Source organism: Mustela putorius, unplaced genomic scaffold (assembly GCF_011764305.1).
Source record: "Mustela putorius furo isolate JIRA1106 unplaced genomic scaffold, ASM1176430v1.1 tig00001584_pilon_pilon_pilon, whole genome shotgun sequence".
Lineage (NCBI taxonomy): Eukaryota > Metazoa > Chordata > Mammalia > Carnivora > Mustelidae > Mustela > Mustela putorius.
Window position 1 is genome coordinate 971,117 of NW_025421806.1, and position 22,267 is coordinate 993,383.

The 22,267-nt window shown below is 37.9% G+C and overlaps 1 protein-coding gene and 1 non-coding gene across 2 annotated transcripts in view; both read left to right on the forward strand.

Moving 5' to 3' along the window:
• The window catches only part of UBAP2 (ubiquitin associated protein 2), a 130,654-nt gene that overhangs the window by 81,351 nt on the left and 27,036 nt on the right, over positions 1-22,267 (forward strand). The window contains 6 exon segments of the mRNA XM_004765329.3: positions 101-155; positions 1,846-1,949; positions 8,720-8,785; positions 12,689-12,741; positions 17,861-17,928; positions 20,872-21,061. Of these exon segments, the coding sequence (XP_004765386.2) occupies positions 101-155; positions 1,846-1,949; positions 8,720-8,785; positions 12,689-12,741; positions 17,861-17,928; positions 20,872-21,061 (536 nt within the window).
• On the forward strand, positions 21,182-21,264 carry LOC123394165. Its single transcript, XR_006608925.1, has one exon. It is a non-coding gene; the product is annotated as a small nucleolar RNA SNORD121A (small nucleolar RNA).

The window sequence follows — 22,267 nt, forward strand, 5'->3', positions numbered from 1 at the left end:
TGACAGTGGTGTTTGGGTGGGTGCATAAGAGAATGAAGTTGGTAGAATTATGATTGTGCAGGACATAAATACTATTTAACAGTACTGTTTTGTTTTTAAGGATTTGGACGTGGAAGAGGGAGAGGGGCAGGAAGATTCTCAACCCAAGGCATGGGGTAAGTCTGAGCCATCCTATATTTATAGTTACTACCCTCTCTAGTTATTACTCCCAATGTTTTTCTTGCTCTGTCCTGCACCCAGTTTATTTATCCTGGTGAGTCTGATGTTAATTCTGTATTAAAAAGAGGAAATAGTGAAAAAGTGAATAAATAGTACAAATAAAATAGTATCACAGTGGACTTTAGAGCAGAATTTCTGTACTTGGCTCTGTTGACATTTTAGATTTAATAATAGGTTGTTGAAGTGGTGCAGTATCCTTTATATTATAGGATGTTTAGCAGCATCCCTGGCCTCTCCCTACTAGAGGTCAGTAGCACTCTTCCTCAAGTTGTAATGATCAAAAAATGACTTCTGATATTGTTAGATGTTCCTTGGGAGGGAGGTGCACAGTCTCCCCTAGTTGAAGACCATTGCCTAAGAGTTATGTTGATAAATCCATAATTTTCTTTGAATGGTGAGTAAATGCAATGGTTATGTATGTAAAAGTGATAGCCCCCCCCCCCCGCCCCCCGTAGGTAGTGTAATCTGTTGTTTATTCATAATTTTTGGTTATTCTTCTACCTTTTGCTGCTTCTAAAACTTTAGCTTTACCTAAAATTTTAGATAAAGTTTTTAAGCTTCCTGCAGAAGCCATCTGTATAAGACAGTCAAGAAAGGAAGAGAATTGGTTCTAGCCAAACCCTTTTGTCTCTTCCCTAGCTCCAGAGCAGCTTTGGGGGAATGGGGAGGTGTTTGCTGACTTCGTGATATCTCTTGCCATTTCTGTTTCTTGAATGAGGTCATTGTGGATGAAGGAAGGATGAATACATAGGGTGCAGACTTGCTGGAACACTTTAACATACTTTATGTGCCCAGCCCAGTCGCTTTAGACTATTTAGTAGATTTTGTGGTTTACTTTAAAAAATATTCTTTAGTGATTTTTTTCCTTTGTTAATGATAATCTCCGTAAATCTGAAAAAAATTTTAAATTGTGTTCTGAAATTTTAGAAATAGTATTAATTTGGTTTTAGTTAGACTTCTGAATCATGGGTGTTTAGAATTTTAATGGAATAAAAACCCTGAATGGAACATTTTCTTCAGATGTACTAAAAGAATCCTGGTTCTGACTTGGAAAGAAAACACTGTTGAAGTCTGGCCTTAGTTTTTTTTTAAAGATTTTATTTATTTATCAGAGAGAGAGAGAGCGAGCACAGGCAGACAGAATGGCAGGCAGAGGCAGAGGGAGAAGCAGGCTCCCTGCTGAGCAAGGAGCCCGATGTGGGACTCGATCCCAGGACGCTAGGATCATGACCTGAGCCGAAGGCAGCTGCTTAACCAACTGAGCCACCCAGGCGTCCTTGGCCTTAGTTTTTAAGGGAGCTTTTCATTAGAGCCCTTATTCTTCCTAATACAATTATAGTTGTGCTTATCTGTTTTCGGATGCAGAGGGCAGCAATTTAGGGAAATACGGGCGTCATACAAGAGTGTATGGAAGGTCCCTAGTCAGTCACTGCTTTTCAGAAGATCTGTGTCCTGATGGCCAGAAGACATAGCCATAATTAAATAGAAGGAGTGTGAAGTTTCTTAAGGTGGCTTTTAGAAAGGACAGGGTGTTTTTTGGATGTGGGGGGAAGATGATGTATGGTTGACATTGTGACTTAGGCAATTGTTGGATTACCTTAATTTTTTATTTTTTTCAAACCCAAGGACATTTAATCCTGCGGACTATTCAGATTCTCCATCTGTAGATGAGTGCGTCACAAAGCCAGTAGTTTGGGAAGCTACTCATAATGGTGCAGATGAGGGAACTGGTAAGTGTCTGTTGTCAAAGATGTGTTTTTAATGTTTGAGTCTTTAACATACAAAGGTGTGGTGCCCATGGAGGAGAATGAAAAAACAGGCTGCTGTCCTACCGCTGAGAGTATTAGCCGGTTCTTACCTCCAGAGTCTCACTTAAAAATCTCATTGACCATAAAGTACTTGATTTTTTTTTCCTTCTGTACTCTGAGGGATCCCGAGCCTTTAATTAATCTGTGTAAGTCAGTACAAAATCACTCAAATCTCATTGTGTCAGAGATACATATAAGTTCTTAGGGGAGGACTTGTTACTGAAAATTACCATTAGAAGTTTGGCCACATAACGTAGTGGATGATAGGTAAGTTTGGGCATCAATTGCTTTTGCAGATTTTTTCTGTAGCCTGATGTTTTTGGATAGTTTCATTTTGGAAATTCATGGCTAAATACTTGGTTATTGGCATGTTTATTTAATAGAGCTCCTGGGATTTTTTTTCATGGTAACGTATATATATTAGCTCTTGGATTTATAAAAACCTGTTTTGACAATTCATTAATTTTAACCACAAATATAAAAGTATAGTTCAATAAATAATATAAAAGCAAACTTCCGTGTAATACCTGTCATGGTAAAAAAATAGGACTGTGCCACCACCACAGAAACAAAATCAGTGAACTAGAAATCAAAGATATTATAGAGGATCATCAAAAGTTATAAAAATGGTAATTTGAAAAGATTAGTAAAATTGATGAGCTTACTCTGAGACTGATCAACAGAAGGAGAAGAAGCATACTTAATTGGTTATAGGAGTGATAAAAGGGATATTGATATTAATTATAATTGTAGTTACAATTGTAACATGTAGCATATAAATAAAATTTATATTTTATTATAATTACAATAGTAATTACAATTATAATTAATATCAGATATTAAAAGATTGTAAGATACTTCATGTCAATAAATCTTGTGCTAACATTTGAAATTGCAGGTTAATCTTTCTCTTCAACACAGATTTTTACAGATGTAAAAATTTAAGCCAAAATACTGGAAAACCATTCAGTAAGATAAAAATGGATAATAACTCCATGGCATGTTAAATGTATTTTTGGTAGTCAAGTTTCTTTAACATTAAAAAACCAGTCACCTCCTAGATATATACTCAAGGGAATGGAAGACCTAGCTTTATGTAAAAACCTTGTGTACAGATGTTTATAGAAGTATAATTCATAGCAGTCAAAAATGTCGAAACAAATGTCCTTCAGTGGGTGAATGGATGAGTAAAATGTGGTATATTATCCATACAATGGAATGTTCATTCTACTGTTAGAAGGAATGAAGTGCTGATATATCCTGCAATGTGGATGAATCTTAAAGACATGCTGAGTGAAAGAAGCCAGGCATAAAGGAGCACATATTTTATATTGTGTGATTTCTTTTGTATGAAATATGCAGATCAGGCAGATAAATAGAAGTAGACTTTTGGTTGCATAGGGTTGGGAATGTTTGGGAAAAATGGGGAGTGACTACTAATGGGTTCAAGATTTCTTCTTGGGAGTGATGAAAATATTCTGGAATAGATAGTCATGATTGTTGTGCAGCTTGTGAATATACTAAACGCTTCTCAATTGTGTACCTTGAACGAGTGGATTTTATGCTGTATGAATTATATCTCAAAAAATGTTTTATTCATACTTTTTTTTTTACAGTTTTTTTTTTTTAAAGATTTTATTTATTTGACAGAGAATGATCCCAAGTAGGCAGAGAGGCAGGCAGAGAGAGGGGGAAGCAGGCTCCCCATTGAGCAGAGAGCGTGATGTGGGACTGGATTCCAGTAACCTGAGATCATGACCTGAGCTGAAGGCAGAGGCTTAACCCCCTGAGCTACCCAGGTGCCTTGTGTTCATGCTTCAACTGAGTAAAGCTAAATATTCTTATCATTTCAATAAGGAAAAGCATTTGACAAAACCCGACATCTTTTTTCTGATTTTTAAAAAAAAACTGGCAAATCTGGAATGCAAGGAAATTTCCTTAATCAGGTAGGGGATATCTACAAAACTTAAAGCAGGTGTTACGGTTAATGGTGATGTGTTAAATATTTTTTCTCTACTGTTCCTTTTTTTTTCTTTTTTTTCTTTTTTAAAGGTTTTATTTATTTGACAGAGATAGCAAGAGCAGGAACATAGGCAGGGGGCGTGGGAGAGGGAGAAGCAGGCTTCCCTCCAAGCAGGGAGCCTGATGTAGGGCTCGATCCAGGACCTTGGGATCATGATGGCCAAGCCACTCAGGTGTCCCTGTTCTTAATGTTTCCATATGCCAGTATACTAGAGGTTGTAGTCATTGTAGTAAGGAATGAAAAAAGTCAGAAGGGTTGGAAAGAGAGGAAAAACCTGTCATTCCTGGCAGTGATATAAAAATCTAGTTAAATATTAAAATAAGGGGATTTTTTTTTAAGCTTTTATTTATTTATTTGACGAGAGACACAGCGAGAGAGGGAACACAAGCAGTGGGAGTGGGAGAGGGAGAAGCAGGCTTCCCGCTGAGCAGGGAACCCGATGCGGGGCTCGATCCCAGGACCCTGAGGTCTTGACCTGAGCTGAAGGCAGATGCTAAACGACTGAGTCACCCAGGTACCCCAAAATAAGGAAGTTTTAAAAGGTACTAGGTAGAAGTTCAGTAGATACATATATCTCTATAAACCATCAACAAAGAGAAAATGGAAAAAATAATGAGCCTCAAAAAACATTAAATGCTTAGGAAGAAGTCTAATAATAAGCAGGATGATAAGACTTATACCTATGAAAATGTAAAATGTAAAATCTTATGTTTAAGATACATAATCAGAAGTTTCAAGAAATAAATGGAAGGATATACCATTTTTATATATTTCAACTTTCACTGTTGTGAAATTTGGTTTTTACTGGCTCTTGTCGTATTAATTCGTGATAGTGCACCTTGTGAAAATTTTTCTTGCTAGTTTTTTAAAATGTCAGGTTTGTTGAGATATATTTCATAGGCAATAATATTTCTCCTTTTTAAAGGGCCCAAGTAGGTGAAGTCGAACAAATGCATGTACTTGTGTGACCACTCCTAAAATCAAGACTGTTTCTTTGCTAGCAATGAACAATTGCAAATGAGAATTAAAAAGGAAAAAAAGTACCGTTTATAGTATTACAGAACCATGAAATACTTTTATTAAATCAAAGTGTGTGTAATATTTGTATGTTGAGAATTACGCATCTTAATGAGAAATATCAAGACCTTAGAAAGGAGAGAGATACTCAGTATTTATGAACTGGATCACTCAATATATCATTAAAAAGTTATTTTTTTCTCAAAGTGTTATTTGGGTGCAGTATGAATTTAATAAAAATCTTAGCAGGGGCACCTGGTTGGCTCAGTCTGTTGGGCATCTACCTTCGGTTCAGGTCATGATCCCAGAGTCCTGGGATTAAGCCCCACATTAGGCTCTCTGCCCAGTGTGGAGTCCGTTTCTCTCTGCCCAGTGTGGAGTCCATTTCTCTCTGCCCCTTTCCTGCTTGTGCTCTCTCTCTCAAATAAATAAAGTCTTTGAAAAAATCCTCGCAGACTTTTGTAGTGTAAATGGACAACTTGATTTTAAAGTTTTTGTAGAGGAGACCCCTGAGTGGCTCAGTTGGTTAAGCCTTTGCCTTTAGCTAAGGTCATGATCCCAGGATTTGGGGATGGAGTCCTGCATCAGACTCCTTGATTAGCCTGGAGCCTGCTTCTCCCTCTCTGCCACTCCCCCCTGCTTATGCTCTTGCACACACACGCTCTATTCTTTCTCTTTCTCTGGCAAACAAATAAAATGTTCTTAAAAATAAAGTTTTTATAGAAAAATACAGGAACTGGTATAGCCCAAAGAATTTTGAAAAAGAACAGCAAAGCTTAGATCATACTCCTTGATTTCAAAAGTTACTTTATGTGACTGGGGGGAAGAGGAGCAGAGGAAGAGATAGAATCTTTTTTGGGGGTGGGGGTGGGGGGATAGAATCTTAAATAGGCTCCTTATGCAGCATGGAACCCAACATGGGCTCTCTCTTATGACCCTGAAATGATGACCTGAGCCGAAACCAAGAGTTGGAAGCTCAACCCATTGAGCCACCCAGGTGCCCCTTAAAAAGTTAATCCAAAGCTACAATGATCTGTGGATTTGGCAAAGCATTGAGGCTGATCAATTATGTAATAGCATATCTAGAATAAACCAACAGATAGATGGCTAATTAATTGATTTAGGACAATAGTTTCAAGGCAGTTTAGTGGTATGTATTATACTGTCCTACACACAAAAAAATAAATCAAGTAGGTAATAGTTCTAAATGTGAAACTGGAAAGGACAACTTCCGAAGAAAATACAGGGGCAACTCTCAGGTCACCCTGGGTTAGGCAAGATTTCTTACATAGGACACAAGAAGCACAAGTTATGAAAGAAAAACTTGGTTCTTGAGAAGAAAATAAGATGAAAGGACAAGGCATAGTTTAGGAGGAAATATATAAAACTCCCATTTTTTGTATTTTATTTTTAAGTAATCTTTCCACCCAACCTGGGGTCTGAACCTGCAACACAGAGATCAAGAGTCACATGCTTTACTGACTGAGCCAGCCAGGCACCTCCAAACCCCCATTTGAAAAGGGATTTGTACACAGAATATAAAAAGAATTCTTAACTCATAAGAAAACAAGCAGCCCGATAAAATAAATGAGCAATTAAAAATGAACAAAAAATGAAAAAGTTGTGGAAATGGATAGTGGTGTTGGTTTGTATAACATTGTGAATAAACTTAATGGTAATGAGTTCTACTAAGATGGGTTAATGTGGTAAGGTTTTTTGGCGGGGGGAATGTCTCTTTCAAGTTTTTTTTTTTTTTTTTTTTTTAAAGATTTTTCTTTATTTATTTGACAGAGATCACAAGTAGGCAGGGAGGCAGGCGGGGGGCGGTGGGGGGAGGGAAGCAGGCTCTCCGCAGAGCAGAGAGCCCGATGCCGGGCTCGATCCCAGGACCCTGAGATCATGACCTGAGTGGAAGGCAGAGGCTTTAACCCACTGAGCCACCCAAGCGCCCCTTAAGTGTATTTTACCAAAATAAAAAGATGACCTAGAATCATACACACACTTCGTATCTATTCCAGTTTTTGTTTTGTTTTAATTTATTTGATAGAGAGGGTACAAGCAGGTGGAACAGTAGGCAGAGGGAGAAACAGATTCCCCGCTGAGCAGGGATCTTGACGTGGGACTCTAGGACCCTGGGATCATGACCTGAACCGAAGGCAGATAGATGCTTAACCGACTGAGCCATCCAGGTGCCTCTGTGCCATTTTTTTTTTAATTGTTGTTTTGCTATTAATTATGGGGCATGTAATCATTAGGTTGATGGATAACTTCTAGTGAATGTAGTTATTTTAAAATAAAAAGTTATTTTAAAAATGAGGAAAAAGTTTGAACAGATACTTCAGAGAGGAAGATAAAAATGTGCTCATTGTCATTGGTTGTAGGAGAAATCAAATTAAAACATAATAGGTGGCTATTTTTCATTAATAAAAATGGCTTTAGAGGTGTGCCTGATGGGCTTAATCAGTAGAACATGCGAACATCTTGGAGTTATAGGTTCATGCTTTATGTTTGCTGTAGAGGTTACTTTTAAAAAAAACAAAAATCTAGGGGCACCTGGGTAGCTCATTAGGTTAAGTGGCTACCTTCAGCTCAGGTCAGGATCCCAGGGTCCTGGGATGGAGCCCTGGGATTGGGCCTCCTTCTGTTCGGGGAGCCTCTTTCTCCCTCTTCCTCTGCCTGTTGCTCTGCCTGCTTGTTTCTCTTTCTCTCCCTCTTTGTGTCAAATAAATACTCTTTTAAAAAAATCTAAAACAATAAATGGCTATGGAAGGAAACTGAAGCTACCAGGTATTAGTGAAGGTGGCAGAATAACTGGAACTCATACATTCCTCGTATGAAAGCATATATTCACAATAGTCTTCCAGTCCCAACCTTTGTTTTTTATTGAAGAGGAATGAAAACATAGCCACACAAAAACCTGCACAGAATGTAAAGTAGCTTTATTCATAACGTTTACTGATTTTGAAATCAGGTGTTAAGAGAATGTTGAATTAGTTGATTAACTGTTAACTTTTCTTTTTTCTCATTCTGCTTCCTGTTCTTCTCCCTTTTGCCTTGTCTCTATCTCTTCCCCTCCCTTCCCCTCATTCTCATTTAGGGTAGCTGATTCCTTGCTAAAAAATAAGCAAATGTGTTTAATGCAGAATACAGTTAGAGGATTCTGTTGATAGAGCTTGGCTGTTTCTCTAGGGGCATCATAGAGTGGCATTGTCTTGTTGGAAACGAGAGTGCTAAGTCTGGCCCTCAGCTATAATTATAGGCTCAGAAACCTGACTTTGACAGGATAATAGATCCATTCCTTAGAGCAGACATCCATTAACCAAAATAGACTAAAGGGTAGTCAGAATGCTAGTTTATTAAATGTAAACATCCTAAGTATAACTTGCTAAACGTTGGAATGCTCTTGACAAGTGGGAAGGGAGTTTGGTGAACAAGGGTAGTTGATGCAATTGAATGTTCAAAGGCCATCTGGCTAATAGGATTTATACTTGAGTCACAGGGCCTGTAACTTTATGGATTGCAGGAAGTTTTCTTCTCTGATGCACAGTATGGACTTAACTTTGATACTTGGCTTTCTCTAAGTTGCTGACCAGTTTCTCTTTTGATGAATACTTTTTTAAATATGTTAAGACCTTCCCTTGTACATTTGCAGAACTGGCATCAGATGTTCATAATGTAGCTCAGGATCTGCCAAACAAAAATCCTTATGGACTCAAAGGTATGGTTGTTTAAATTAAAAAATTTCCCTGAGTTATGAAACTTCTGAAAAGGAGGGGCCTAGCTGGCTTAGTCCATAGGGCCTGTGACTTTTGATTTTGGGGTCGGCTTTAAGCCGCATGTTTGGCACAGAGCTTACTAAAAAGAAATCTTCTAAAATGCTTATAATATCTTCCATTTTAATCAAGGCTAGCTAAGAAAATTTCATCACGTGAATAATTGTAAAAACTATTTTTACGACTGCTTGATTAAATATCAACTTTTGATTACAGAAGTGTTTTACAGATTGGCCATCAGGACACCATAGGTCTTTGACTCATTGTTTTCCTTTTTCCTATGTTGCTTCCTTATATGTGCTTTTGATAGTTGGGTTGAACCTAATGCATGCACCTCAAATTTATTGTTAAAAGCTGAAAATAAATAATGTTCCTGATGTTTTCCTGTAGTTTGAGGTATAGGTTTATAGTTCTATAATGGGGACCAAAGTTTCAGTGTAAAATTCTAATATTTTACAGTAGGATTAGGTCTAGAACTTAAATTCATCTATATGTAATGTCTCATAATTTTTATACTATGTATCGTATTTAGAGTGGGTACTGCAGCATTTGGCCCTGATTCTGATAAGGGGCTATGCCCTGTGATGCCTGATATAAGCACTTTACCATGTTGTGCTTCTGCTTGTGACTACATACGTGGTTTTCTGCCATTTATTAAATGTACTTAGGTTCTGACTGTATTCTCTGTGTCTAAATTTGTGTTTTAATTGTTTTCAAAATACCCCTATCTCCAAGTGTTAGGCCAGTCTCTCTACATCATGTATATGAAAGTGTGCTTTAACGTAATACTACTGAGTACATATAAAAATGATCACAATAGTAAATTTTATGAGTATTTTACCACAACTTAAAATTTTTTTTTTTTCACAATTTAAAATTTTTTTGAAAAAATACATTGTAAACTTTAGGATACTTTAATATTTTATGTAGAGGGCTTTTTATTTTTTTATTTTTTTAAGATTTTATTTATTTATTTAACAGAGAGAGATCACAAGCAGGCAGAGAGGCAGGCAGAGAGAGAGGAGGAAGCAGGCTCCCGGCTGAGCAGAGAGCCCGATGCGGGGCTCGATCCCAGGACCCTGGCATCATGACCTGAGCCGAAGGCAGCGGCTTAACCCACTGAGCCACCCAGGCACCCCTGTAGAGGGCTTTTTAATTCTTCATCATTGTTTTTCTCCTTTGGAGTATCCCTTCTTTATACATATCTTTCTGGCTATTTTTCAACTTTCAAGATTTTTTTCCCCCAAGATTTTATTTTCATTTATTTATTTTTAAGATTTTATTGTTTTATTTGACAGAGTGAGTGAGAGAAAAAGAGAGAGAGCAAGCACACGGAATGGCAGGCAGGGGAGAAGCAGGCTCCCTGATGAGCAAGGAGCCTGATGTGGGGCTTGATCCCAGGACTCTGGGGCCATGACCTGAGTTGAAGGCAGCCAATTAACCAAATGAACCACCCAGGTGCCCCTAAGATTTTATTTTTAAGTAATCTCTATATCCAGGGTTGGGCTTGAACTTACAACCCCAAGATCTAGAGTCCCATCATCTACTGACTGAGATAGGTAGGTGCCCCTGTTTTCTGTTTCTTGCTTAGGATGTTCCTAGAACTGCTCAGGTTGAGCCTCAGCTTTTCATAAAATTAATTAATCTTTAGAATACTGTCTCCTATGATGAATTTGACAGCATGATCATGTAGTAGGTTGGATGAAGGTGGCATCAAGAACACTGTGTAGTGATCATCCTTTAAATTAAATTGTGTCCTTTTAAAACTATACATTTACTTAGAGAAGTCTTGATGTATTAAAAAATTGGAGATTATGTATTATTAGTACCCAGAAGAAAGGCACATTGTAGAAGGAATATAAGAATGGAGAATAGGTAGATGGCTTGCCTTAGATTTATTTAGTTTTGTGTACAGGGAGATCTCTACGAAGCCTGTGCAGAGGTCTTAGAGAACAAGATTTCAGTACTGATTTCAGACGGGGACTAATTGCACCTTTTGTTTTTTCACTTAAACTATAACTTTTCTCTAGTTTAGAAAAATATTTTAATGCAGCAAGATGTTGTTAGACGATGTAAATTCATATTTGTTTCACGTTATTTATGGAGAAATTATGGAAATCATTAAAAGGTATGATGAATGAACCAGTGCAAAGGATCAGATTGTCAGTTGAGATCTTTCTCTCTGAATCTTTACAGATATTTCGAGGATACATGCAGTTGAGAGGCACAGAAGAACAATGAGTACCTGTATCCACATTCTTCCTTCTTATAGTATATATGCTCTATGATCCACAATAATAGATGAAGTCTGTCAGTGAGGTGTGTAGGTTTCTCACAACAGTGAATATTTTCAGGTTTGAAAAATCTTCCAGGTAGAAGCGTATCTTAGGTGATATTTTATAGGGAGCCATACTGCATACATTCATCAGTTCTATGTTTGCCATAACCAGTCCTAAACTAGGGACATCCAATCAGAAGCATTCCAATGAGAAGGACTCTTTTCCTAGGTAATAACCATCTATTTATGAGGCATTTGGTTATTAGGTTATTGACTTCATTCCAAGGAGATTAGCTCTGGTTACCTGCCCTTTTTTCTCAAGAGTGTTTCCTTTCTTCTCTTCCCTTTGTCCTCTCCACACACAGACCTCATTATAGGTCAGATGCTCAGCTCATTTCTTCCGCTGGGAAGGAATGAAAACATCCACAGTCTTCCTGGTTGTAGTTATAGTTGATATCTTAGTATATTTTCTTTTAAAAACCATTTTCTCGGGACGCCTGGGTGACTCAGTTGGTTAAGCTGCTGCCTTCATCTCAGGTCATGATCCCAGGGTCCTAGGATCAAGTCCCACATCAGTCTCCTTGCTCAGCGGGGAGACTGCTTATCTCTCTGCCTCTGCCTGCTTGTGCACTCTGGCTCGCTCGCTCTCTGACAAATAAATAAATAAAATCTTAAATTTTTTTCTTTTCCTCTGGGTGTGTATTTGCATGTGTAGTTAAAAATAATGGACCTGTACTCATATAGGATCTCTGAATACTGAAGTCAGTATTTCTGGACACAAATGCTTTTTTTTTTTTTTTTTAAATTTTTAAAAGGGATTTTATTAATTTGAGAGTGAGTGAGCGAGAGAGAGAGAGAGAGCAGAGCAGAGGAAGGGACAGAGAGGGAGGGAGAAGCAGACTCTCGCTGAAGAGGGAGCCTGACTTCAGGCTTGATCCCAGAACTCCATCTGGGATCATGACCCAAGCCAAAGGCAGACACTTAACTGACTGAGCCACCCAGGTGCCCCCACAAGTGCTTTCTTCTTAAAACGCTTAATAATTTGGTAGCTGTTTGTTCTGTAACAGTTGTTTGAGCGGATCGTCTGTACCCAGTCAGGAGTTATAGCACTGTACTTCATGTCAGCAGGACTGACTGTTAGGAAATCATAGAATGGAACAAATACCTTACAACAAGGAGGTGTCTATGAATTCAGTAATCAACATGAAATTAGGGTCCAAGGCAGACCAGCTTCATAATTAACTTTGTTCTGTTTTAAATTTTATATATCATAAGGATCTCATTGTACTTGTGCTGTGTTCATACTTTCTTACTCATGGCAGAATTGCTTGAATATGATCTACACTGATGCAAAATAAGTTTGAGAAATTGATTTGAGTTTATGTGCATAGTAGCTAGCTAAGTTGGTATTTGACAACATGACATTTTATTGAGAATAGCTTCATATTTCTTGGATTGGTAAACTAAATTCATGAGATACATGACACATCTTGTGCAGTATACAACCAAGAATTATTTGGAGTAAGATAGTATTTGGCTTTGTGATGTAAACTGTGATTATTGTCAATAGGAACCTGGAAGAATTCTGTGGAAGAGTGGACAACAGACGACTGGACTGAAGATGTAAGTATTTAGCATCAGATTAGATTTGTCTTCCTTTTGGTTTTTGATAGGGGTATACATTCCTTGAAGAAAGCTGGAGACCTATAGTTGTTCATTCTTTTTTGGATATCTGTGATGATCATGTTTTTTTTAGCAAATGCTTCTCAGAAGGAAGTTGGGGTGTTGAGATTTTTAAGAAACTTGGTTTTAAAGCATCCACTTTGGAGTGCCTGGTGGCTCTGCTGTTAAGCTGCTGACTTTGGATTAGCTCATGATCTCAGGGTCCTGGGTTTAAGCCCCATATCAGGTGCCCTGCTCCATGGGAGGCATGCTTCTCCCCTTGCAACCCCCCTATCCCTCTCTTGCTGTGTCTCTGTCAAATTAAAAAAAAAAAAAAAATCTAAAGCACCCATTTAAAAATGACCAGTAGTAAAACGGATTGAAATCATTTTTTCACTTATTTTCTGTTTTGTTTGTTCTTTTTAAAAAGTTTTAAATTTTTTATGATTTTATTTATCTGAGAGTGAGAGAAAGTGCTCAAGCAGGGTGAGGCACAGAGGGAGAGGGAGAAGCAAGGTCCTTGCTGAACACGGAGCCAGATGTGGGACTTGATCCCAGGACCTGAGATCATGACCTGAGCCAAAGTCAGATGCTTAGCCACCTGAGCCACCCAGGCATCCCTTCTTCGTTCTGATAATCAACTGATGGTGTTGCCCTGACCTTTTATTTTTTATAGTGTTTTTTTTTTAATGGAGATGGTGTTTGGGTCACAGCTGAAATTAACCTGAATAAGTGATTCTGGTTCTAGGTCCCGACCCCTTCTTCTTAAAACTAGATTCTTGTTATATTTGTTTATTCCATAGACATTTTTTAGTGTACTACTTTAGTTCTGGTAGTGTTGATCTGTAACTCTGGTCCCAGCATAAGATATTATTTGGTTAAAAAAGAATTTAACTTAATAAAATATAACTGAACAAGTAGCCCTATATTTTATGTTTTGTACCAATTTTCTGTTTGACTCTCAAGCTCCAGAACAGGTATATGTACATCATTGAGAGCAAACATTGTGTGGGTGAGAATAAAGAGATGATAAGTGTTGGCCTTTATTTATTTAAATAATGGGTTTTAAATTTATTCATTTTTAAGTAATTTCTGCATCCAGTATGAGGCTCAAACTCACGAACCCAAGACCAAAGAGTTGCATGCTCTACTGACAAAGCTAGCCAGGTGCCCCCAATATTGACCTTTAATATCATAAAATGACCCCGACTTTGAAAATTTTTTTCCTGAGAAAAATTTCCTGCCCTCCCCTACCGTTTTAACAGGTATATTTTTATTTATTATTTTATAAGAATATATATACTTTAAAGATTTTATTTGAGTGAGAGAGAGACAGCACAAACGGAGAGGGACAGAGGGAGAGAGACAGGCAAACTCCCAGGACCGTGAATTTATGACCTGAGCCAAAGTCAATGCTTAATAGACTGAGACACCGGGCACCCCTACAAGTACATTCTTAAAGAAATGACCTACAGTATGCCACCCCTTTTCTGCTGCAAAGCAGTATTGTATCTGGTTTGTTAGTGAGCAGACTGGGTTGAGTATGAGGAAGCGAGACAATAGAAGTGCTCATTTGATTGAGATTTAAGGTATGTATTCACTTCTGCCATATATTAACCATAAATCTTTGGGGTATGATGTCATCAGGCTCTGTAGTACTGGTAATAGGAGGATGATGGACTAGGTAGATGCTTACTTGAATCAGTGGAGGGATGGGTACCAGTGACGAAGGAAGATAGAGTGAGCAGCTGTGGGAACTTCATCTTACTTGAAACAGAGCTGTTCAATTTTTCAGTGTCTTTGTTACTAGAATTTTTGCCAAGTGTTTGTTTGGGAGGAAGAAATATTTTCAGTGCTAGAAGCTTTAGAGCTAGGAGCTTTTTGGCTCCTGTCTGGGTCAGCAGGCAGGTTAGAAGATGAGCAGGGGATCAGAATGCAAAAGGCCATGGGGTGCCTGGGTGCTGAGTTGGTTAAGTGGCTGCTTTTGACTCATGTCAAAATCCTAGCATCCTAGTAATGAACAGCTCATTGGGCTTCCTGCTCAGCGGGAGTCTACCTTTCCCTCCCCCCTCCCCTGTGCTCTCCTCTCTCTCCCTCTCAAATAAATAAAAATAGGGGTGCCTGGGTGGCTCAGTGGGTTAAAGTCTCTGCCTTCGGCTCAGGTTGTGATCCCAGGGTCCTGGGATCGATCCCCGCATCGGGCTCTCTGCTCAGCGGGGAGCTTGCTTCCTTCTCTCTCTGTCTGCCTGCCTCTCTGCCTACTTGCGATCTCTCTTTGTCAAATAAATAAATAAAATATTTTAAAAATAAATAAATAAAATCTTAAAAAAAAGAAAAAAGGCCTGTATTCAAATTCTGACTGAACTGACCTATTGACTTTGAGTGATGCATCTTTCCTTATTGAGCCTTCTCTTTTCCGCCCAGTGTAATGAATATCATAACAGTTATCCTGTTTGACTTTCGATTAGTTGTTCTGTGGGTTAGATGAGGTCTTCCAGTGAATGTTGTTAACAAGCAGTTCAAACGTACGCACATAGAGATTAATATTCTGGAGAGTCCATATTATGTCACAGTATAATTTGTAATTAATGATAAGAATTAGCATAGGAAATTTGGATATCTTTTCTCAAAGTATCCAAAAATTTAAAACTTTCCTGATATAAAATAATGGTGATTGAAACATGAGTAATCTAAGGCAAAAATAGAAAATTCTATGTAGAACTTAGAACAATAGGGGCGCCTGGGTGGCTCAGTGGGTTAAGCCGCTGCCTTTGGCTCAGGTCATGATCCCAGGGTCCTGGGATTGAGTCCCGCATCGGGCTCTCTGCTCAGCAGGGAGCCTGCTTCCCTCTCTCTCTCTCTGCCTGCCTCTCAATCTACTTGTGATTTCTCTCTTATCAAATAAATAAATAAAATCTTTAAAAAAAAAAAAAGAACTTAGAACAATAACTGTTGGAGTACCTGGGGGCTCAGTCTGAATTAAGGGTCCAACTCTTGTTTTCAGCTCAGGTCATGATCTCGGGGTGGTGAGGTCAGGTTCCATGTTGGGCTCCACATTCAACAGGTGTCTACTTGAGATTCTCCCTCCCTGCCACACTCACTTTCTCTCTTTTGAATAAATAAGTAAATCTCTAAGAATAACCCAAAACAACAATACCTATTAACCCTTCCTTCCCTACTCCATTTTTTCCCTTTAAGTAATTTCTGCATTTAGCATAGTGCTTAAACCTGCAAACCCAAGATCAAAGAGTTGCATGCTCTACTAACTGAGCCAGCCAGGTTGCAGCCACTTTAAATAATTTTTATGTATTTTCTTTTGATTTTTTTTCTTTTCACAAATTCTAAAATACAGCTTGTGTCTCTTGAAATCTGAGATTGCTTACTTTTTACATACTTTTAAAAAAAGATTTTATTTTTAAGTAGCTTCTGCACCTACTACGTGAGGCTTGAATCAAGAATCATGATTTACTGGCTGAGCCAGTAGTTGCCCCTCTCCTTTTTTTAGAAAATAGAGAAGGAGGAAACTAATTTTTTGTATTCTACCAAGGTTAAAGAGGATGTCAGTGGTTAATGTGGTTCTCTCATTTGCTTTGAACTGTTTACTGTTTTTGTGGCTTTGCTTTTCACAGTTACTCCTTTATTGCTTTTCTCTGTGTCTTATAGAATCTTAGGTATTAAATAGAGTTAAGGCAAAAATGAATTCCTTGGGGACTCTTTAAGATACCACCTTGGAACAGGTGCAGTGTAACTCCTATTCAGCACTTTTTATATTTATTTATTTATTCATTCATTCATTTATTTATTTATGTTTAAGATTTTGTTTATTTATTTGACAGAACACAAGTAGGCAGAGAGGCAGGCAAAGGGAGAGGGAGAAACAGGCTCTCCCTGAGCAGGGAGCCTGACGTGGGGCTCAATCCTGGGACCCTGGGATCATGACCTGAATCAAAGGCAGCCAGTTAACCGACTGAGCCACCCAGGTACCCCTTTTATTTGTTTTTTATAGAAAACGGACACCTACTGTCTACTCTGCCCCTGCCAGAATATTAATATGTAAGGCAACCTGATTATTATACAGTGTTTCAGAGTTCTGAGACTGTTAGAGTTGATAAGTATTACAGCAGTCTTTGAAAGATTTTCTGCAGTTTCTCACATAATCTCATTAGGTCATCATTTTTCAGCCTTTGAAAGCTCACACTTTGAAAATGTGAGAAGAGCCTACCTTTCAATAATGTGAGTTGAACTTACAAAAAATTTTATTCTGGGGTCCTTAATACTTAAAAGGGCATTTAGACAATATGTATAAATTTAAAATAATTGTATTCACTGAAGAAAGCCAGACCAAAAAATAACCTGCATATTTTAAAATTCCACTTAAAATTCTAGAAATTAAAACACTCATCTCTGGTGACAGAAAACACATTGGTGGTTGCTAAGGTAAATAGTAGGAGGGATTGCTTACATAGGGACAGGAGCAAACTTTTGGGGTACTATGTTCATTGTCTTGATTTTGTGATGATTTCATGGACATATTCACATGACAAAACTTAAGTTATTTGGTTTGAGCATTATCTGATTATTGAATGTGGTATAACCTCAACAGAGTTGTTTCTATATAAAAATGGAAACCTATGACTTAATAAAAAAAAGAAATACAGATTTACTAATAACAAAAATACTAAAACCATCTGTTTTGGGGGAAAGAAAATGTCAGGGTTTTTTTGCCCTTCCAAACGTTGGGCATTTGTGGTGGTTTTTTTTTGTGTATGTCGTTTTGTATAATGTCATTTTGTTTTCTCATTTTGTGTAATGTCAAATAGAACCCTGCTCTGACTTGACTTCATTCTTTCCCTGATGTGAAATCCTTTTTATGGGTTTGCCAATCTAAAATTACCTTCACCTGAACAATATTACTTGTCATCATCACTTAATGTATTTTCTTTCTCTTAGACTACTTTTTGGGTGAAGTGTAATAAGAGTACCATTGACGGAAAATTGTCAGAAATTTGATACATTTTTAGTTTCATGTTCTGTAAAATAAAAGCAAAGTCTTTTTTTTTTTTTATTACTTTCCAAACAGCTTTCTGAAACAAAGGTCTTCACGGCCTCAGCTGTTCCAGCGGAGAATCATGTCACACCTGGGCAAAGGTAAACAATTTTTGTCACCTTTTGTCTGTTATTCAAAGCATAATTTAAATTTCTTGCTCCGGAAATTTGTTTTGGGTCTTACTAGGTCTCTTTTTTTCTCTTTCCTGGAATCTCTAAGGTTTTAACTTATTCCTTCTAAGATTTTGTTTTATCCCTAACCTTCCTTGTGAGCTGACAGAGCCTCTATCATTTTCTAATTTATTGTATTATCTGATGAATTAAAATAGCGATGTTTGTGACTTGTCATCATTTGTGATAGAGATTATGTTAAGCCTGTTTTGTTTAACTTAAAATTTTTTTTTAAGGTTTTATTTATTTATTTGGCAGAGAGAGGGAGAGGGAAGCAGGCTCCCTACTGAGCTGAGAGCCGGATGTGGGACTCGATCCCAGGACCCTGAGATCATGACCTGAGCCGAACGCAGCAGCTTAACACACTGAGCCACCCAGGCGTCCCCTTAACTTAAATTATTTTCAAAGACTTTTTTATTTCTTTAAGTAATTTCTACCCAACATGTGGCTCAAACTCAAAACCCTAAGATTGATAGTTGCATGCTCCACTGACTGTAAGCTTATTTGATAATATTAAATTTATTTAATGGTTCTTTTTTATTTTTGTAAATATATGGTTTTTTAAAAAATTAACATATAATGTATTAATGTTTCAGGGGTATAGGTCTGTGATTCATCAGTCTTACTCAATTCACAGCGCTCACCATATAGCACATACCCTCCCCAATATCCCTCACCAAGCCACCCCATTCCTCCCACCACCCGTGCTCCCTCACCCCCAGCAACCCTTAGTTTGTTTCCTGAGATTAAGAGTCTCCCTCGCTGGTTTCATCTTTTTTCATTTTTCCCTCCCTTCCCCTGTGATCCTCTGTCTTGTTTCTCAAATTCCTCATATCAGTGAGATCATATAATAATTGTCTTTCTCTGATTGACTTATTTCACTTAGTATAATACAATATATTGTATTTTGACAGATGAACCTAATACAAAATATCCTTTGGTTTCTATGTATAAATACCATTTATTTAGATCTTTTGAGTCTAATACAAACTTCTCATTTTATATGGGCTCTACGAGTTATAATCTAGTCTCCTAGATTACAGAAAAAAGAGTTTTCAGAAAAATAGAAGCATTAGAATGTGCAGAAATGAATTTTTTTTTTTAAGATTTTATTTATTCATTTGACAGACAGAGATCACAAGTTGGCAGAGAGGCAGGCAGAGAGGGAGAGAAGCAGGCTCCCTGCTGAGCAGAGAGCCCAACTCGGGGCTCAATCCCAGGACCCTGGGATCATGACCTGAGCCGAAGGCAGAGGCTTTAACCCACTGAGCCACCCAGACGCCCCTTGGACATATTTTATATATCTAATTCTCATCTACCCATCTCATCTACAATAACTCAAAAAACCTTTGATTATGGTTTCAAAATACAATGATCTAGGAGGATGAAAGCCTTTATATGACCTCAGAAAATTGAAGGAAATTTTGAATCTGACACACTTAATTTCGTGTTAAATGAGATGGTTGTAAGACTTCATTATAGGGAAATAAAATGAACAAAGGTTTTGTGAATTGCTAGGAATTTCTTGTTAAGTGGATAGAACTTCCTTACTGTATTCGTTACTCAGTTTCATAGGGTCATTTTCATTTAAAAAAAAAAAAAAGAAGCCTCCTCCTCCCTACTCAGTGAAACAGGAGGGAAAAGATGGGACCAGAGGTCACAATTGGGAATGAGAGGGCATTAAAACAAAACAACAACAAAAAAAACAAATACAACTGACTGGAAACTGGCCTTTGAAAGGGTTTAATGGAGTAAATTACTATGTGAGTTAATCCTGAGCACCTTACAGGTTCTGTGGAGAAGAGTTAGTGCACTTACATGTCAGGTAGTATAGGTCTAGAAGATTATTTCTTACTCATGCTTTTAGGTTTTCAGACCATGATTCTCTCTTCTGGGGACATTTACAAGAGTTGTAGCTAACAGGGCATTTGTGCATTTTTTATATTTTGTACATTTTTTCCTGAGTATTTTTTCTTTTAAGATTTTTGAAATTCATTTGACAGAGAGTGGGTGCCCAAGTGGGGGGAGTGGCAGGCTTGATGTGGGCTTGATCCCACTTGAAACGTAGGCAGATGCTTAGCAGACGGAGCCACCCAGGCGCCGCTTCCTGAATTTTTAAGTGAGAAAATTATTGGAGTTTTATATAAACTTAAATTATATTATAGCTTAGAATGTAGAACTCACAGGGGGGTATTTATGATAAATGGGAAACTACTTGAATTGTCTACCATGACTGTGGTTCTCATTCCCCCCAAACAGGGATTCACTCTCCTTGAGGCAAGTTTAAGAAACATTGGTACTGAGTTATGAGTGGGGCAAAATATTTTACAGAAAATGAGCCAAACTTCATAAAATTGTTTATTTACTCATTTGCTCCAAGTTTTCTTTTTTTTTTTTTTTTTTAAGATTTTATTTATTTATTTGACAGAGAGAAATCACAAGTAGATGGAGAGGCAGGCAGAGAGAGAGAGAGGGAGGGAAGCAGGCTCTCCCTGCCGAGCAGAGAGCCCGATGCGGGGCTCGATCCCAGGACCCTGGGATCATGACCTGAGCCGAAGGCAGCGGCTCAACCCACTGAGCCACCCAGGCGCCCCATTGCTCCAAGTTTTCAAATCAGTTGTTATTGTGCTTGTTTCTGTGGAGCTGTCTTTATGTACCTTTTCATTTCTCTGCCAAGTCCTGCTTTAGTCTCTGTGGCTTTGTATGCTTTTTTAATTTATGCTATCCTTTTGGCTCCTTTAAATTCCCGTTTCCAAAGGTTTTCCTCACTTAAATATTTTTAACATGAATTTACTCTATATTGATTCACTTCTCAAATTCATTATTGATAAGATTTTCTTTTGACTCGTTCCTCATTTGCTTTTGTCTGCTTAGCATTGATCTGGTAGCCTTGCTCCAGAAGCCTGTTCCTCCCAGTCAAGCCTCAGAAGTCAACTCCTTTGAAACTTCCCAACAGCAGGGCTTTGGTCAAGCCCTTGTCTTCACAAATTCTCAGCACAACAATCAGATGGCACCAGGGACTGGCAGCTCCACTGCTGTCAACTCCTATTCTCCTCAGAGTCTGGTAACTCACTTTTATTTTAGTATGGGATTTGAAGAAATGTACCCATAAGCAAATGTATTCCAGAATGACACTTGCCTTATAATTATTTTATAAATAAAAATATATCTGCAGTAGATATCAGTCCAGAAAACAATGATGTGAGAATTACCAAGCACATATCTGATGTTGCCATGTGGAATTGAGCTACTCTGAGTTTTCTGGACAAAGATTGGGAAATACTTCTTCTTTTTGGAGGGGCGGGTAAAGTGGAGGGTTTTTTATTTATTTATTTGACAGAGAGGGAGACCGCAAGAGCAGGAACACAAGCAGGGGGTAGTGGGGGAGGGAGAAGAAGCAGGCTTCCTGCTGAGCAGGGATCCCAACACGAGTCTTGATCCCAGGACTCTGGGATCATGACCTGAGGTGAAGGCAGATGTTTAATGACTGTGCTACCTTTTTTACAATTAGTTTGAAATCTTGAGTCGTAATCACTCAGGCATCCTTCTTACTGGTAATTTTTTTTTTCTTGGATTTGGTTTGAAAGTCTGTACTTACGACATGAAAATTCATTGTTTTTTCCAATTTAGTTAAATGCAGATGTTTTGTCAGAATTGGCTTGCTAAAATCATGCTAAAACATTTCTAGGTGCTTATATTTTTTGCATTTTTGGTTTTTTTTTTTTTTTTTTTTTTTTTTTTTTTTGTAAAATTAGTGTACTTTTTCTTAACATGCCACTCTAGTGGAGGACCTTATGATATGGATATGTTTTCATTAAAACAGGGGTATCTGCTGCTTGCATATCTGGCTTTAACTTCCCATGAAAATTTAAGTCCTGTCAGGACTCTAGGAACTGGTAGAGAAGGATATGAAGATAGTCTGATGGGAGTAAAATCTTAGAGCATAGAATATCAAAGAATGTGGCTGCAGAATGGTGAACTGAAGGCCCTAACTTTAGGCAGCTCTCATTTGGCAGTGGGGGGATGGGGGCGTTTGGAATACAGATCCACAGCTTTCACTAGTGGGAATTATTTTGGTTCATTTGCTATGTTTTACCTGAAATCTGTGGTTGAGAAAACAAAAATTTTGTACAAAATATGATATCTTGTCCCCTTATTGACTCAAAAATCATTTGCTGAACCCTAATAAAATAGAGAATGAAATATGTAAACTTTTCATTGCTGTCTTCTACTCTGCAGACATGTCATGTCATGTATAACTGGCTTGGGA